This window comes from Crinia signifera, chromosome 5 (genome assembly GCF_055691185.1).
Source record: "Crinia signifera chromosome 5, ASM5569118v1, whole genome shotgun sequence".
Lineage (NCBI taxonomy): Eukaryota > Metazoa > Chordata > Amphibia > Anura > Myobatrachidae > Crinia > Crinia signifera.
In genome coordinates, this window is record NC_139221.1 from 43,886,134 (window position 1) to 43,905,160 (window position 19,027).

At 41.9% G+C, this 19,027-nt stretch overlaps 1 protein-coding gene across 1 annotated transcript in view; it reads left to right on the forward strand.

Annotated features, from left to right (window-relative positions):
* Positions 1–19,027, forward strand: part of LOC146005691 (lipoxygenase homology domain-containing protein 1-like) — a 190,799-nt gene that overhangs the window by 66,221 nt on the left and 105,551 nt on the right. Inside the window, exons 12-16 of the mRNA XM_083145116.1 lie at positions 816–944; positions 3,425–3,606; positions 8,083–8,169; positions 11,748–11,880; positions 17,465–17,616. Of these exons, the coding sequence (XP_083001242.1) occupies positions 816–944; positions 3,425–3,606; positions 8,083–8,169; positions 11,748–11,880; positions 17,465–17,616 (683 nt within the window). The remainder of the gene's footprint in view (positions 1–815; positions 945–3,424; positions 3,607–8,082; positions 8,170–11,747; positions 11,881–17,464; positions 17,617–19,027) is intronic.

Consider the following 19,027-nt stretch of genomic DNA (forward strand, 5'->3'; position numbering starts at 1 on the left):
AAATAAACCAAAAACTAATGCACATGGCCAGCAACAAAAGTCAAGGAGGCCACACGTGTTCCAAGAAAACATTCCCAATAGCAATATACCACAGCCTGAATGGATCCATGAATTCACGGAGCTTAACTAAATTCTGACCCTACCATCTGCATGTCCCAGCAGAAGTCCTAAGCCATCAGCCCAGGTGATGTCTTTCCAAAACTTGCCTAGTTTTGGTGAGTCTGTGTTATCTGTTCTCTATTTGCAAATGAATCTTGTCCAGAAGCATGACATCCTCTTGTCAATGCTTACTGTATGTCTTAAAACGTGTCTCTGACACTTGAGCATAACAGTTGGACAAACCAGCCCTAAATTATCAAAGAAACCCATGGCAAGCAATTGAAGGCCTATTTTAAGTAATTTCATATTTCACAACATTGAATATGAGTTTACTTTATAGTCATAATAAATTTCCTTTCCTATCTTTGTTATTTGTTTAAAAATGGAATTTCAAGAGACAATCCCTTCACGAGTGTTCTTTCATATAAGAAAGGTTGCATGGCAACCAGGGAAGGGAGACAGCAAACTCAAATTACATCAGGTTACTTTTGGTAAATAGATCTGATATTCCTACTTATATAACGTACATCCTGTGGAGCAAATAAAAATATATTTTGTTATCTATAGCTTTGATTCCTAATGAAATATACTTATTTTAAACTGTGTTCACAATCACTACTTGATGGCTTTGAAGAAGTAAGATATTCCAATAAAAGCAATAACTGATTGTGTTGGGCTATTTGGGTAATGTCAAACTATTTTTATTGTTTATCTAGAGCCATGGTTTCTAGAAAAAATCATTGTTAAAGAAGATTATACTTGTACAAATGACACATTTTATCACAATGACTGGGTCACTTGCCATGGCAGCGAACAGTTTACTGAATCTGTAATTATGCTAACAGGTAATTCTGAAAATAAGACTGAATTTATATTTCGGTGGATTTCTTTTCCAAATGTGCAAAACTCCATTAAATACAAGTGCATGGTTATTATTCAGAAATGAGCTTTAATATGAATTGAGTAGTTTGAAAAAGCATAAAACTCTGTATTATCATGTAATGTAAACATTTCATTGTCCATTTCGGTTTTAAAAATTGAACTGGGCTGTTTTATCAACAATATATTGTTATCAATTCAAATTTGGAAATGGAACTCTTCAATATCCATACAATTATCTATATAAAATACTTGCCTACTAACCCGGGTCCTGTGGGGGACTCTTGATTTTTTGAATAGTCCCCCCATACCCCCAGAAAAATGGACACACACCTGCATTCTGCCCGCTTCCTAGTAAAGTGAGAAGTGCAATAAAAGGAATCTGTGGTTCATAGTGAGGGGGAAGGGGGGGATTACATAATTCTATGTTAATTGCATTATTTAAGCCCCACCCCTATTCAAATATGCGCCATTCGTGGCACTTTGAGTGGATAGCTAAGGTTCCATGATTATAAAATAATTGTATGGGCTGCCACACTAATGGCCGTAACAGCATCGTGCAGCCTTTGGTGACTCTCTGATGGCCAGGTAAAAAATCCAAAAATCACCCACTCCACATTGAGAGGCAAATATTTACTTGATGTTCTATTGAATATCGTTAATTAAGCAGGTCTGCAAAGAACATATATTTACAAATTCCTACTTCTGTGTCCATATGTACTTATTGAAATATAGATTACCCCCTCCATGGTTAATAAATTCCATGTGGTATTATATAATGCTCTCCAGTGTCCATATTCCTCCCCACATGTAAAAAAAGGGCATGACTTTTTGTGTCATCCCTACTGAAGGTGATCAGTACTCTCACTGCTATCACCATATTATTGCTTACTATGGAACGGAAGTTCCCTTCTTCTCACTTTGCTCTAGACTTATATACTGTATGCTGCAGCCACAGAGCTCTACATCATTGATGACCATGAGGGAGGTGGAAGGGCAGGGGGAATTCCTCTTTGAACACTGTGTGACGGAGTAGGATAACGTAATCACGTGGGTTGTGGTTGTGTTAGGGAATATCCCGCTGGCTGTGTTCACATCCCATGCAACTGCACCAGTAAACTCTAAAGATCTGTACATAACACAAGTCTATGTCAAGGAACTTTGAGGTATATGAGAACTCACCACCAAACCAAAATAACTTCTTGCCCCAGCATGTCCTCTTTCATATTCAAACGGCATCGGGTCATTCTATAGCAGTGATGGCTAACCTTGACGCTCTAGCTGTTGTTGAACTACACATCCCAGAATGCCCTGCTACAGTTTTACTATTTGGCCATGCTAAAACTGATGTAGGGCATGCTGGGATATGTAGTTCAACAACAGCTGGAGTGTCAAGGCTAGCCATCACTGCTCTATAACATAATTGCTGATTAGAAGAAGCTCCATGAGTTCTGAATTACTGCATGCCCAATAGTCCATTACAAATTGGAGACAATTAATTCCCGAAGCTTGTGGTCTCACAGCTTTATGCAGTTGTGAATATCATAGCCCATTATGTAAATGAGGGGGCATGGCCCACAGCTTCTTATGGGTGTGGCAAAATGCAGAACTGTCATTTATAACTATAACCAATAAGCCTCTTTGATTTCTATGGTAAATGCTTGTTAGTACAGGCTGCATGAACATGGAACAAGAATCTACTGTACCTGGTGCGTTCAGAAACCGCAGAGGTTTGTCTGTCCCGATACTACTGTCCTCTAACTATGTAGAAGAGGAGAAATAAAAGTTCTTTAATGCAATTTGAGTCTACAGCATAAATCATCCTGACACATACAGGTGGAAGAGAACCAATGAGCATGAGATCCTTATATATAATTGCTAAGGGTATGGCTTGTTAGGCTGACAGTGTATAGGTTGAAAGTCAAAATGTTGACACGTGAAAAAGGTTGACATGAAAAAAGGTTAACATGGGATACGGTCAACATGAGTTTTTGACCCAGATCGACATGGACAGTGTGTATATATGTACCATGTCCCCCCACCATGCTTTGGGAACGGTGCCTCACTGCGCTCAGGACACCATTATTTTCTACCTCTATACCCACTGGGACGGTAAAGTATGTACATGTCGGTATTTTAAAAAAAAATCATGAAAAACTCATGTCATACTTTTTCATGTCATCCTTTTGACCTTGTCGGCTTAATGCATGTCAACCTATTGCCTGTCGACCAACAGTGGTTGACCTTTTGACTATCTACCTAGACACTGTTGACCTAATGACCCTTTCTCCATAAACATTACTTAGCCTATCTAATACACACTGGTATCATATCCCCTAAGAAGGGGAACGCCTGTTTCTCGCTGTATAGGATTTTCGGTTGTTTATATTTATATTTAACCATAAACCAAATAAATCTGTGAGCATTCTGCATTCATTTGACTTAGACTCAGCTGTGGAATGGAACAAGATAAAACCTTTCAGTACTCCTACCAATGGGACGTGGCAGCTGCAAGTGCAAGGTTCCCCGGCATTAGAGGAGGATGAGGATCTTTCTGTTGTTGTGTTTGGTAAACATGGGAAATCTCCATTGCACAAAGTGACTGATCTGAGCTACCAGCCTTTCTCGGTAAGAACTGACATTTATATCTGTCTACAAAACCTAGTGTATAACATAGGACTTAGGAACTAGTACTGTATTAAATAAGACTAAAGGCTAGCACAACACGAGCTATAAAAAAAAAGATCAAGGTATGGGCTGTATAAAATAATATCTTGCATATTAAAACATAGCACAAACTGTAGTCACAGGTAAAGCACGATCTGAGATGTACAGTACAGATACAGTAGATAGGTGTAGCATTATATATAAGTGACTAATTAGGTGACACAAGTTTTGAAACTTTATTTGGTACTTGTGTATTATCACGGCACCTAAGTTTCTTACGTACAGCACTGTAGGAAAATCACATCGCATCGAATGGGCCATTTTAATGGCCGTGCGATGCGATCCGATCCGATTTTCCTATGTAATTTATTCACTGCCATGTCAGCCCCAGGTGATCGCATCGCATCGCACCTCCCGCATATATAGGGTGTACGATGCCATTACATTACCTATACAATTATATCATTGTATGACATACAATGAGGTTTTAGGCACCCCCCACTATCCACGCCACCCCGAAGTGTGGCGAGCAGCGGCGTAACGTGTCCTCCAAACTTTTCATACCCCCACTATCCACGTCGGCGTGGAGTTGATTTTATATAGTATGGCGAGCGCAGCGAACCACCGAGCCCGAAGCGTGGCGAGTGGACGCGGATTACTTTACATGTATTCCGCATCCCCTCGCCATGCTTCGGGCTTGGTGACTCGCTGCGCTCTCCACACTATATACATTCAACTCCACGCCGACGTGGATAGTAGGGGTATGAAAAGGTCGGAGGACGCGTTACGCCGCCGCTCACCACGCTTCGGGGTGTCGTGGATAGTGGGTGGGTGCCTAAAACCTAATTGTATGTCATACAATGTCATACAATGGCAGCAAATGATATATTACATAGGAAAATCGGATTGCATCGCACGGCCCTTAAAATGGCCCATGCAATGCGATGCGATTTTCCTACGCAAAATAGCCGACTAAGCGAATAGCTTAGTGGACGCCGTGATAATACACAAGTACCCTTTATTTTTAAGGGAATGGATAACAAATAACAGAACCTTACATAGGGTTTCAGATTAGTAATATGGTTAGTGAGAAAGATCAGTTATCTTCACTGAAGATTACACTCAATATGTCTGTCACGTATGTGCATCACACAGTAGAGTGATAGGCTGCCAGCAACAGCATGGAGCATGGCACCGAGGTGGGGGGACATTGCAAAACCTCCCCAGAGGGGCGAGTAAGGTTAAATACCAATGGCATATTTGCTAGCTCAGTGCGATACTAAATGAAATATGCCACTGGTAATAGGGATCATGAATAAATGGTGCCCATGGTCACAATAAGACCGAGGATAGTAATTATACTGATTTAGTTGTCTAAGTTCACGGTGTACACATGTAAGAGTTGTGCCAGTGAAGTACAGTGAACGATAATCAGACTTTAGGGGTTCATTATAGAGCTATTTGTAGACCATAAATTAGCTGCTGGATATATTCCAAGAGTTGTTGTAATGGCAAGGTTACATAGTGGTAGCTTGCAGGAGTTGACAGGTAGAAAAATGGCTTCTTCTATTGGTATGATCACTGCATGTTTCCAAGCACAGGGAAATTGAACATGATGAGAAGTGAGAGATCAAACACATCTGTTTCTTGGGAGAATAAAGCTGGTTAAGGGAATAGAACGAGTTGTGCGGTAATACGTTTATGCGGGCAGGTTGTATTACCAGACGAGAAGGTGCTGAGGCTTAATCACCAGTGACTGGTACAAAAAGTGAGAGGCAACCTGGCAAATAAGGCAACAATAATAAATGACACTTATGGCAAAAGGTTGTAATATATCATGTCTGTTAGGGTCAAAGTTGTCTTTAAAATGACACACAAGAACATGGGTAGTGAGATCTGTGATTGATGTACAGTATGTGCTGCTGGTTGGAAGATTGAACATATTAGTAGAGTGGAAGGATATAAGTGCAGAGTACAAGCTGTGGTTTAACTAGGACAATAGTATAAGAATACATGCATTACATTTCTAATATAGTGAATCCAGTGAAGACTTTCAGCAGAAGATCAGTGGATATCTCTAAAGGTATAAGCCGGAATATAGTGAGAGACAATTTTAGCGGCTGGGTAAAATTCGCTCGAAGTTGACCGTTAGAATGTTCCCAACCAAACAGTGAAACATAATTTGATATGTAGATACAGTAACATACAGTAACATGCGTCATGCATATATTTTGTGTGTAATTGTGTAAGATACAATATCAAGTTGACCCGTCAATCACCACCGGCACCTGATGTGGGTGCACAGAAAGCCAGTACATACAAAATATTAGGGGTTATTCTGATGCACTCGGAAAGGCACAATCACTCTTTAATGGACAAAACCATGTGCACTGCAGGTGAGGCTGATGTAAGATGTGCAGCAAGAGAGTTAGATTTCGGTGTTTTTTATTGTTTCTATGCAGGGTAAATACTGGCTGCTTTATTTTTACACTGCAATATAGAAATCAGTGTGAAGTACACCCCCCATCCACTCAAATCTAACTCTCTCTGCACTTGTTACATCAGCCCCACCTACAGTGCATATGGTTTTGTCCATTAGAGAGTGATTGTGCCTTTCCGAGTGAATCAGAATAACCCCCATTGTCCCTCAGCTGTGTTTTCGGTACTTATGTAGTATATGGGCTGCCGATTTTTTGATTGTATGCCTTAAGTTAAGGCATACAATCAGATGCGATGCGATGCGATATCGCATCGCATCGCATCCGATATCGGATGCGATGACCCGATTTTTCCATAGGAATCAATGTTAAAATGATTCCTATGGAAAAATGGGTCCTTTTCATACCCCTACTATCCAAGTGGGCATGGAGTTGGATATAAACCTGTGGCGAGCGTAGCGAGCCACCGAGCCCGAAGCGTGGCGAGCGAAGCGAGCCCCGCGAGGGGACGGTATTCGTCCCCTCGCGGGGCTCGCTTCGCTCGCCACGCTTCGGGCTCGGTGGCTCGCTACGCTCGCCACAGGTTTATATCCAACTCCATGCCCACTTGGATAGTAGGGGTATGAAAAGGACCCATTTTTCCCATTGAATTCCATGTTAAAATGGACTCAGTCCATTTTAACATTGATTCCTATGGAAAAATCGGGTCATCGCATCGCATCGCATCGCATCGAATCGCATGGTCGCATGCGATGCGATGCGATCTCCCGATCCGACCCGATTTAGAAATCGGCAGCCCAGATACTACATAAGTACCGTGTTTTCATATCCAATGCGATAGGTCTATGAACCAGGCTGTTAACAGATATATCCCTTGTACACATTGGCCAATTTCTAAACAATATATCGACCAATAATTGATTGGCTAATATATGCCATAGTGACTGTCTACCCAGCTTAAGGAAGTAAGATTATTATTATTTATTTCAATTGGATCCTGCTGGGTCTCCAATAGCTGCAGTAACATAGCAGCTGTTTTGGGTTACTACAGCAGTAAAGTTGTCAAGGAGAATCTAACCGGTTACAGTGAAGGCATCGGTGAGTTCGCAGGCTGCATTCTAATGATATTGTTCAGGCCGCCTCATATCTTCTGGATACCCTCCAACATGACCCATTCCATTAGGTCAGTGGTTCCCAAACTGTGTGCCGTGGCTCCCTGGGGTGCCTCGGGACACTTGCAGGGGTGCCCCAGGTTGGTGGTCCAGGACCAATTCAATTTATTTATGGTTAATTATTTATGGGCAAAACCAGTGCTGGTGCCTGCCAATCATAAAATGTGTACAAACAGAAGCAAATCTTGCCCTTTAGCACATAACTGACCCTAAGAATCGCATATAAACCCAATCTAATTAATTGTTTTTGGGCCTAGGGGTGCCGCGAAAAAATTCCGATACACTAGGGTGCCGTGATTCAAAAAAGTTTGGGAACCCCTGCATTAGGTACAAAATGCTCTGTTCCTGGACTTCCCTGCCAGTGGCAGATGTGAGCCTGCAGCACAGTCCAATATTCAAAAAGGGGAGCCACACCAGCTGCCATCCCAAACATCACTGAGAGTTGATGTGACCCCCCCCTCTTTGAATATTGGACTGTGCTGTAGGCTCACATCTGTAACAGTCACTGGCAGGGAAATCCAGGAACAGAGCATTTTGTACCTAATGGAATGGGTCATGTTGGAGGGTATGTAAATGCTTTTATACATGTAAATGTTACAGTATGTTCTGTTGTTCAACCAAATCAGATTTTATTTTCAGCCTTATACCTTGTTTTGCTGATTCAAAACCAACGTCTAGTGCAGTTTTCAGTAGAAGCTTTGAGCGTTTCTGTATTTATACTGTATTTACACCTCTTTCATTATTTGCTACTGTACCGCTACCTATTTTTGTAATGTTCAGAAATATACTAATTTCAAACTAATTTCACTTGTGATCAATTCTGACAGCTGAGTGTTGGAGACATTGGGGATATTATAAAGGCCTCGTTCCTGTCCGTGGGTCTGAGCTCTGGGAGAACTCTCCATCTGCAGAAGGTATATGTCATGCTAATTGATTGTGATTGCCTTATAGAAATTCCGCACTTGCTTCCATCAGTAATTTCCTAAGGAACAAGTCTTTAAAGTCACATGCATTCCAGAGAACAAATGCCCTCTGAATCATCTCCAGCCCGGTTAATACATAACAAATGAGCTTTAGCTATGCAGAATATGTTCTTTTATGTCTTACCATCATGCAGTATTCATACAAAGTACTACAGTGTAGAGAATCGAGCCTTTCATTAGCACCCCAACTAATGGACAATTCTCTTTGACATTCACCACCAACTATTTTTGAGTGACAAAACCATAGCACTGCTTGGACACAATTTTATGGGACATTTTAGTAACGGGAAGAGGATGGATAGATAGATCGATAGATGGTAGGATGGATAGATAGATATCAGAGGGGGATCAGTATGAAATACCGACGCCGGAATCCTGACCGCCGCAATGCCAACAAGGGGCTCGCTGCGCTTGTCGTGGACACCCATAGAGGGACAAAGTGCCGGCATTGCGGCGGTCGGGATTCCGGCGGCGGTATTTCGACCGTCGGGATTCCGACCGCCGGGATTTTAACCGCATCCCATCAGAGGCATCTTAAGAGAGGACTAGGGATGACAATTGACCATCAATGTTTCAATAATTATTGATGATCCCATGCTGATGTCCAATAGTTTCACCACTGAAATATGCAGGTACACTATTCATTACTATTTAATATTGAAATACATTTTTCAAAAATATTTCCAAAAAATAGGTGGGTTTTTTTGGGCATAAAAGAGTTTTGATGCATTAAGGTAAGACCCATACATGTGTATAGTATGTCAACTGTGTGGTAATTTTTGGAACCTTGGTTCCCCTGGATTGCTGTGGCTGGACTGCTTCAGGATATTGATGGATCAGACTACTTTGCCCATTGATGGAGTTATAATCATTGGCCATCCCTAGAGTAGTCTCTGTCTGCACCCACTCCTCTCTAATGTAAAGCACAGTGGAAATCTGCACACCAGGGTCACTAGGAAATACTAGCACTGGTGTATAGTCCAGGGGTGGGGCATTTAGAATTAGGCTGTAGGGGACATTTAGGGCAAGGGTAAGGGGCAAGGGGGTTATTCTGGTTGGTTTGCAAAAACAAATTCCTTCTTTAATGGATAAAACCATGTGCACGGCAGGTGGGGCAGATGTAGCATGTGCAGAGAGCGTTAGATTTGGGTGGGGTGTGTTCAGACTGAAATCTAAATTGCAGTGTAAGAATAAAACAGACAGTATTTACTCTGCACAGAAACAAAATAACTCACCCAAATCTAACTCTCTCTGCACGTTACATCTGCCTCACCTGCAGTGCACATGGTTTTGTCCACTAAAGAATTTGCTCTTGTCAACGAACGAGAATAACCCCCAAGGTTCTTTAGCTCACTTTGATCTAGCCTTAATGATAGACAGACAGACATTTAATAATTAAAACAAACTTATCTGGTATATAGTGAAGTGTAGGCTCATATGAGGACCACTTTAGACTCCAATATATTTGGAAGACCGGAGAAAATAATATTAGTGTAATACTGTATGAAATGTATAGATACAGTATAGTCATTCATACCCTTACAAGAATCATCAGTCATTTGAGAACTTAGCTGTACTTCTGTATGCCCTTCCTATGTTTATCAGAGCTTCTACCATATGTTGTATTAGTACTTGAAAAGTACAGAAGAAACATGCCCATAGCGTATAACTTTAAAAGATCCAAAACAAATGCTCACTTCTGAGCTAGGGGATGTGGAAAACGTGGACGCAGATCTCGTTTGGCCACCCCTGGCCTACATTATGCCTTTCCTTTAGAAGTCTCTGTAAGATGGTCATTGTCAGTAATGAGTATTTCTCTGGAATTAATCCTTTGATACATGGCGCAATCAATGCAATTTTAGAGGAAAGTAGGCTCTTCACTGCTTCATAAATGGCCGCCCCTTAGGGTTGGTTATTAGAATGAGAAGAGTTTGGCTTTTTGTTCATTCTCTCTAAAATCCCCATACTGTATGTAAATCATCCAGCAGCATTTTATGTAATAACAACAGAAAACATTTTGTAGCTACATCTAGGGCTGTATAAATTGATCCGCTGCCTAAAATATTATTACCTTCCTGTGTAACAATGTGTAGCTGTAACTTCCTGCACAGCGTTCCCTCATGTCAACTCATTTCATTATTAAAGCAGACTGTTTTCCAAGATGCTCAGAGCCAGGTCTGTAATACTGCTTTCACATTGCAGAAATGGGTAATGACACGGTATTCTTAAATGGGACTTTAAAACGGGTCTGATGCTTGAGACCTTTCACATTGCAGGTGAAAACCGTTTTAAAAATCATTTAATACCATTCAAACATTCAACCCGTTTAACCCCCCAAGGGACACGTTTCAAGCCATTGAAATAGAGCTGTTCAAACTGCCAAAAAACGGCTTTGAACCGTGTAGGACTCTGCTTTTTAACCGTGTTGAAATACCGGTTATCTTTAACCGGTAAATCAACTCTGGCACTTTCACATTGCAGCCTTAAACGTTTTAAAATGGGGAAAAAAACGGCAATATACCGTTTTAAAAGTGCGATGTGAAAGGGGTATCAGTGGGACTATTTTTGTTGTATATGTATCTACAAATGTTGAAAAATATTTCTACAAACGCTTACATAAAATTGAAACTCTTTTACAATGTATTTTAATGTGTGCTTGTATGAGCGTCTGTCCATCCATCCATCCATCCATCCATCTATCCATCCCGCATTTAGTATATTTTGAGAACACTATGGACTAAATAAAAAGCATTACTATTGCCACCAAAGAATTTAACCAAATCTACTAGATCGATATAAATGAACTCATCTATTTATAATCATACTTGCTTACTTTCCAGCGTCAGTTGGGAGACTGCCCCCCAGAAGGGTCGGCAGCCTCCCGTGCCCCCCCTAGCCATCCTTGACGGTTATGGTATATTAGATCTACAGATCGGCACACTATTATATTCGCCCTCCATGCCGTAGTCGATGGTAGGGTATGAAATACCGCCTGTCGGCTCATGTCGTCCTCAAATTTTGTAAAAAATATGCATGTTGACCTTTTTCTTGTCGGCCATTCCCAGGTTGACCTTTTGACCATGTCGTCATTTTGACCCTGATGACCTTTGGACCCTGTCGACCATTTGACTGATGACCTTTGGACCCTGTCGACCTTTTGACCCTTTTGACTGTCGACCAATAGTGGTTGAACTTATGACTGTCAATCTATCATGAGTCCGGATACCATCCTTGACACTGGACAGTCTGGGAAGGACGGTGACATTGTTTGCGTCACTCTAGCCACGCCCCCGCTTTATAGAGTGACTTTACCCCTATACGCATTGTAGTGATACTACCTATACACAATGAGCACTCTCTTCATATGTCAGTTTTCTGTGAATTCATTATCACATACGAGTGACAAGATCCTGGGCCTCATATGCAGCCCGTACTTCATTGCTAAGGCTGCAGAAGCCATTGACTGCTGACCTTTGTGACATCGTTTAAAAAACATCTTTCCCCGTTAGGTTCGCATGAGAGACGTTGACACTAGACAAGAACTAAGCTTTTACCCTGATGATGTGCACTTACCTGCTGAGGATGGTTCCGAGAATGTGGCCGAGGTGGCAGCTATTCTGCCCAACACACCACCATTGTCTGGTAACCTGACACATTTTATTTTACTTAATTTAATGAATATGAGCTGCTTAGGTTGTAAGAAACATTACAGAGATACAGTGGAACCCTATCACAGGCACTGCATTTGTTATCCGTTCCCTCAAAAATAAAGGGGGGTGGGGTATATCAAATCCTGAACTGAACTGGAAAAGTGCCAATCAGTTTCTATTTATCTTTATTTAGCACAGTTTATAAAATGCCAGTTAACAGCTGATTGGTTGCTATGGGCAACTCCACACTTTTCCTCTAGTACTTAAAACATCTCCCCCTTATGCATTTATAGAAAGGTAAATCTAAAACCAAAATACACCCACTATTTACTTGTCACATACTGTATAAAGCATAATAATAAGATAAGACGCATTATTGGCTTTTAAACAAAGATTTTGAGCCGGATGCACTAAGCTTCAAAAGTGATAAAATGGAGAGTGATAAACATCCAGACAATCAGCTCCTGTCTGACATTTTGTGACATGGAAGGTAGGAGCTGATTGGCTTAATGCATCTTGCCCATTACCTTAAAACAAAGAGAAACAAATACAAATAACAATAGTGTAAAGCAGTACAAAGGTTCTGTTATGGCAAATGTTAAGGTTGAGAACTGTCAGTGAATATCTTTAATTACATCTCCACAGCTTCACACCCAATTATATTCAATGTAAATGGGCAGGCGCATGGGGTGATTTTAACCTCATTTCTATGTGATCTGACTAGATCGCTTAGAAATGAAGCACGGATCGCTACGGTGTATGGTCACGGGTGATGGCAATGCGCTGTCCCCCATGTCACTATCACCTACAGAGATAGACAGTGCATGTAGTGTCTATCCTGCTAGATCGCGGGGTTTTGCCTAAAAACACTAGGCGAAACCCCGCTCAGCACAGATCACTCAGCACACACCATGGGTGCATCGCTTTAGTGCCATGGTGTGTGCTGAGCGATCCGTGCTTAGCACCGTGTGTACAGGGCTTTAGAGTCTAATGATTTTTCTTTATAAATTCTAAAAAGAAAGCATATACACTTGTACCAGGGTTGCCTACCCTCCCGGAATGGCTGGGAGTCTCCCGAAAATCGAGTCCCCCTTCCCCAGTAAGGTGGGGGAGGGGGACTCGATTCAGATTCAGGGGGACCCCCACTGCGCCCCCCGATCGTGGCCGTCTTCCCCCAACGTCTGCATTTAAATGCTGCAATCCGCGGGTCTCAGAGGAGGAGGCGGAACAAAAATGTCACAATCGCATCATTTTAGCCCCACCCCTCCACAGAGATCCGTGAATTTGGCTATTTTGCATCATGGGGGTGGGGCTTAATGATGCAACACTCAAGCCCCACCCCGAGAACTGCTGCTGAACGTCTCCTCTCCGGGCTTCTCCTGACTTGTACCTAGGGGTAAGTCATATAAAAGTCAAGGGTGCGCTCAGAAGTTAGCTGTACACGACTAGTGTTTGCATATCCTGCTGCATCAGGAGGATTGTACTCATTGATCACTTAGATCGCAACGTGTTTTGTAACTGTCCAATCCTTCAGTCAGGAAGTAATTTACTTTTCCTCTGAAATATTGTATCCTGGACTATCCTGTAGTTTGATCAGTCATTTAGGAAGTCCAGGAACCAAGCGATTTGTCCCTCCTGGAATGGGTCATATTGGGAGGTATACATTTATAAGGCCCTTATGTATACTTGTTTTACATGATACAGCTGTTTTAATTAAGCATATACAAGAGGACCGCATACAATATATCGCATGTGATCCTGCTGCCCGGGCACTGCCTGGTGGTTCAATGGAATCGGCTGAGACTTTTCTGCTCGGAGATGACGATTAGTTCATACCTTCCAACATGACCCATTTCAAGAGGGACACAATGTTCTGTGTCTGGACTTTCCTCCTAGTGGATGATTGCTATCACCTGTTTTGAACAGGTAAAGTGATGAGAGGCGTTTCAACACAGATGATGGCAACCATTACTTAAGAGGGAAGTCCAGGAATAGAGCAATATGCCCCTCCTGGAGATATGCCCCTGGGAGGTATACAATGGGTGTCAATACAAAGAAGTGTAACCGGAGCATCCCACGTTGCTAATCTATTGCAATCTTTGTGACATTTATCTGTTGTGCCTGAATGATTGTATTTCCCTAGATCAGGGAACACTGAATGTGTGTAAGGAAATTACAATTAGGGGGAAGCAGTTTGCATTCATGCTGCCGCATCCATTAGTTAAATAGAGAGGGAGGTGCTGGAACAACTAACTGCTCCAGGGGTATTTGATGTAATATATACCACCAGTGGCGTAGCTACAGGGGTCGCAGCGGTCGCAACTGCGACCGGGCCCCTGAGCCAGGGGGGCCCAACCCCCGCCACTGTCATACCCTCAGCAGTATTAGCTTCCTTGGCCCCGGCGGCGCGCTGCAGGGATTGATGCCCTGTGCGGTGCGCTGGCTCTCCCCTCCCCGGCTCCGTTCCCATGAGTGCATTGCGGCGGGCATTGTGTGACGTCACGATGCGCACTCAGGGGACGGATGAGACTCTGCCCTCAATGGCGCAAATCATGTGAGGCAGAGATGGTGCAGTGGCCAGTCGGGGCGCGCATTGAGGGGGGATCTCTGAGTCCAGGAGGACGCAGGTCACGGGTCCCGGTCCGGAGCCGCTGCCTGCCACACAGATCAATCTCCTCCAGAGAGTCTGCAGCATGAGCAAGGTGATGTGTAAATAATTATCACTCAAGCTGAGCTGAGACTATTCAGCATTGTTTCACCTGTCTGTCTGCAGTGCTCATGTCACATGGATTCTTAGTAGTGGGCTGCTGGCATATTAAATAAGTATATTAAATATATTGATTTAATATGCCAGCAGCCCACCATGTGGCATGAGCTTCATCAGGTGCTCAGCCGGGGGGCCGTTGTTGTATGTAGGGGGGCCCCAAGCTGACCTTTCGCACCAGGGCCCATGAACCCTTAGCTACGCCCCTGTATACCACTTACCAGTGATGGCATTAATCAGATAATTTCACATGTCAGTAACATTTAGCTTTAGTGCAACATTCCCCTGAACTACAGCAACCAGTCAGTAAATATTTTTTTTCTGACTAATAGAAGTGGGAGAGAATGAATACCAAATGTGTGTTTGATTGCTGTTGTTTAGATCCTAATTGAAGCATTCATAGGTGCCGATTTATGTTTTTGCTGGTGGGTGCTCAAGCCAAAACAATAGGGGAGTGGCTTCATGGGAAAGGGGCGTGGCCACAAAATAATACTGATTTATATTACGCAGCACAGTTATCTCCAATATTCAAATTATGGCAACAATGCCAAATACATAAATGCCCACACAGTGCAGGTACAAAAGTGCCCACACTGTACCTTTTCCAGCGATGAGGGAGGGGGAGTGCAGTGGGACACGGCGGGTGGGCCGCTGCTGAGCGTGTGGGTGCTTATCAATTTCCGTGGGTGCTCGGGCCCTCAAGCACCCACAGAATCGGCACCTATCGAAGCATTAGTACATAAGGCCTAGAAAACGGCAAGCTTGAAATGTGGCCGTAACCCTTTGAGTGCAAACATCTCTGTGAGAAATGCGCAACACACAGTGTCACTCAAATTTGTTTTATAAACTCAAATTAAAAAAATGTGTAATAAAAGATTATATGTACTATATAAGGTAAACATTACTGGTCATTATGACGAATAAAAAATGTTTGCTTGGCAATTTTCACAGCTATTTTGACGAATTCACTTGACACTCAAAGGGTTAATAGTGCAGCACGCTTCATGGAATGAAAATAAAATTACATAGTTCTAATTGTAGCTAGCCAGATACAACTGAAGCTGGCCATACTTCCACAGATTTATTGTCAGATTGGGCTGGTTGGAACAAAAACCTGGTAATATCTGAATTACAGTTTGGCAGTTTTCCAGCATTTCGAAGCAAATGGTCAACTGTCATTTGCTCTCATCCATTACTAGGTTTTTGTTCCAACCAGCCAGATTGGACAATAAGGGGGGTATTCAATCACCGGCGACCATCTCCTAGTGGGGGAGATGTCTTCCTCTACAGCATTGAACAGGGGAGCTCGGCTGAACGAGACCGACTTCACAAGCAGTCGTGCTCGTTCTGACAAGATCGGCCGGGAAGTGTCGAGCTTTCGGCTGCAGCTTGCTTCTTCCCAACCGCAGCTCGCTGCCATGCCCACTTCTCACCCCGCTGCAGGCGGGATATTGATTCCCGCCTTCAAATTCTCGGTTGACAGATTGAATCTGTAGATGTATGGCCATCTAAACTGAAGATATTGACTTGTTAAAATAGTATTTTGTAATATTAAATTGAATGTACATTATAGCAGGTAGACAAGCATACCCCTTTCACATTGCAATTATTATTATTAGTTATTGCCGAGTTGCTGGCTAGTCGACCCTGGTTGAGGTACAGTGTGAAAGCACCAAACCTAATAACCCAGGTCGACCAACCTGGCTATTCAACCCGGGTTATAAGAAAGGTTAAAATCAGTTTGCCCTGTATATAATGGGCCACCCAGATTTATTGCGAACATGCCGGACCCAGAATCAAGATCTTGGGGGAAATTTACTAAGATGGAAGTTCTATTTCACATGGGATGTTGCTATGGACAACCAATCAGATACTATCTATTATCTTCTAAAAGGTGCTGTAGAGTCTGATTGGTTGCCCATAGTAATATCCCTTGTGGCATCTTAGTAAATTTCCCCTCCTGTGTCCGACCCGGCATTGCGATGTGAGAGCGGTATAAGCATTCCAGTGCCATAATGTCAGACTGGTTCATCTATGGGCTAATATCTCAAAAGAAGTGGGGATCACCAAAAATAATCACATTCCCTGAATGCCCAGGGCTCTTCTCTGTACCCCTGGTGGCAGAGGGACATAGGTAATGCATTATAATAACTATAAAGTCCTTTACAGGTCACAGCAAGCTTGCCATAACATAATGCATGATGGCAGTTCGAGGACCACAAGTTTCCACAAATGTGCTTCACCTGTAGAAACAATAAAAATAAATAAATAAGCACTCCCAACACCCATCTTAATTATAATAATTATAATATTAATAATTAATATAATAATTTTATTTATATAGCGCACTTTCTCCAATAGGACTAACGGTGCTTAACAGATACTGTAGAATGAATGTAATACAGTACAGGAACAATGAAGTACAGAAAAGCTTTTCAGAAACTACTTAAAGGAATTACAAAAATGCTTGAGTAAACAGAAAAGTCTGAGAGTGTTTTTGAAGGATTCTAGGGTGGGGGTCTCTCGAACTGTGCGGGGAAGTAAGCTCCATAGAGTAGGAGCCGGTAAAAGCTTTACCCATTTACTACAAAATGTTTCTTGTCTTTGCTTGATGTCAAAGAAATGAAGACAATAATAATAAATAAATAATAACAATAATAATTACAATAATGATTTTCATCGTCAACATTTGTGTCATTTCAATCCTAAAACTGGTTGTATAAAGAGCGATGTTCTAACTTTTGCCATATTACCAAGATCACAATACTTTGCAATATACAGTACTGATCCTTTTTGTTGTATCCTACTGTAGAAGTCACGTATGCCATTTACCTCAGGACGGGGAATTTCCCTGCATCTGGTACGGACACAGATGTTTTTATCACAATATTTGGAGAAAATGGAGATTCTTGTAAAAGAAGACTGAAACGCTCCTCCTTTCCTCCAATATTTAGCATGGGGAAGGTCTGTATTTATGTCTTGAATTACTTGTAGAACACACTGTGAATGTCTTAGGATATATTTATCCATAGTGAAATATACGAATGGGAACGCAAGAGAAACAGGAATTAATTTACAAAAATAGTGTATTTATTTGTACAATTTTAAACTTCCCGCACCTCCAAAGTACTCTCCACTAGAGCCAATAAATTTGTCCAAAATTTCTTCTATTGCTAAAAATATTTTTGTCATCGCCGTCAATGCCTTTTTCAGGGTTTTTTTTTTACCTCTTTAATATCAGCAACTAAAACATTTTCCTTTTACGGTTTCTTTTCACTCAAGGAATTTTTTTTTATTTCCTTAAGTTTTTGGATACAAATTGCTTTACACTCAGCTCTGTGAGGGAAGGTGCATTGTCATGTTGTCACCTGTCTGCCACAAATCATGATGGTTTTTCCTCAAATCTTGGTGCAACCTTTTCACAACTTCGAAATTAAAACTTTGATCGACTGTTTGACCCTAGGGTAGAAATTCAGAGTGCATGGTCCGATGGCTACCTTACAGAATGAGGTGATAATTTTTTGCCACATGTTCATCAGTTCGGGTGGTGGAATGATGTCCGTAACGAGGTTACTCGTTAATCACCTTGTTTGAAATGGGAGAACCATTTGTAAACTTGTGTTTTACTCATGGCAGCTTCCTTGTAAACTATTTGTAGCATACCAACCGTTTTCCCAAAAGGAAACAAAACATCACAGCAGCATGTTCTTCGCCATCACAAAAATAGGCGGAATTTGAATAACTTGTGGGGGGAAAAAATCACTGGAGTTAAATGCAAACTTCTCCTGCAACATTGGCGGGTTAACTGAGGGTTGCATATATTCACCTAGTGGCGAAGCCCGTACTACAAGCGTACCACCTTCATTCCTGTTTCTTTTGGGTGCCCCCTCATACTGTATAACCTACTGTAGGTAGGTTGTTTCTACCTTTAAACAAAGGGGAAAATATACTTTTTAAAGGGCAATACAGAAATTATATTACTTACAAATTGTTTTGCAAGTTGAATTTACAGATCATTGGAGAAAACTTAATTTATCCATTCTCATAAAATGGGGCTATGGCAAAAATTATATTTGTCAAGGTTGAGGTAACCCTTTATGCATAAACACTATATAGCAGAGGCTCTCAAACACAGCGCCTGATTCTGGTTGGTTTGTAAAAGCAAACTCCTTCTTTAATGGACAAAACCCTGTTCACTGCAGGTGGGGCAGATGTAATACGTGCAGAGAGAGTTAGATTTGGTAGAGTTATTTTGTTTCTGTGCAGGGAAAATACTATCTGCTTTATTTTTGCACTACAATATAGATTGAAGTACACACCCCACCCATCTAACTCTCTCTGCGCATGTTACATCAGCCCCACCTGCAGTGCACAT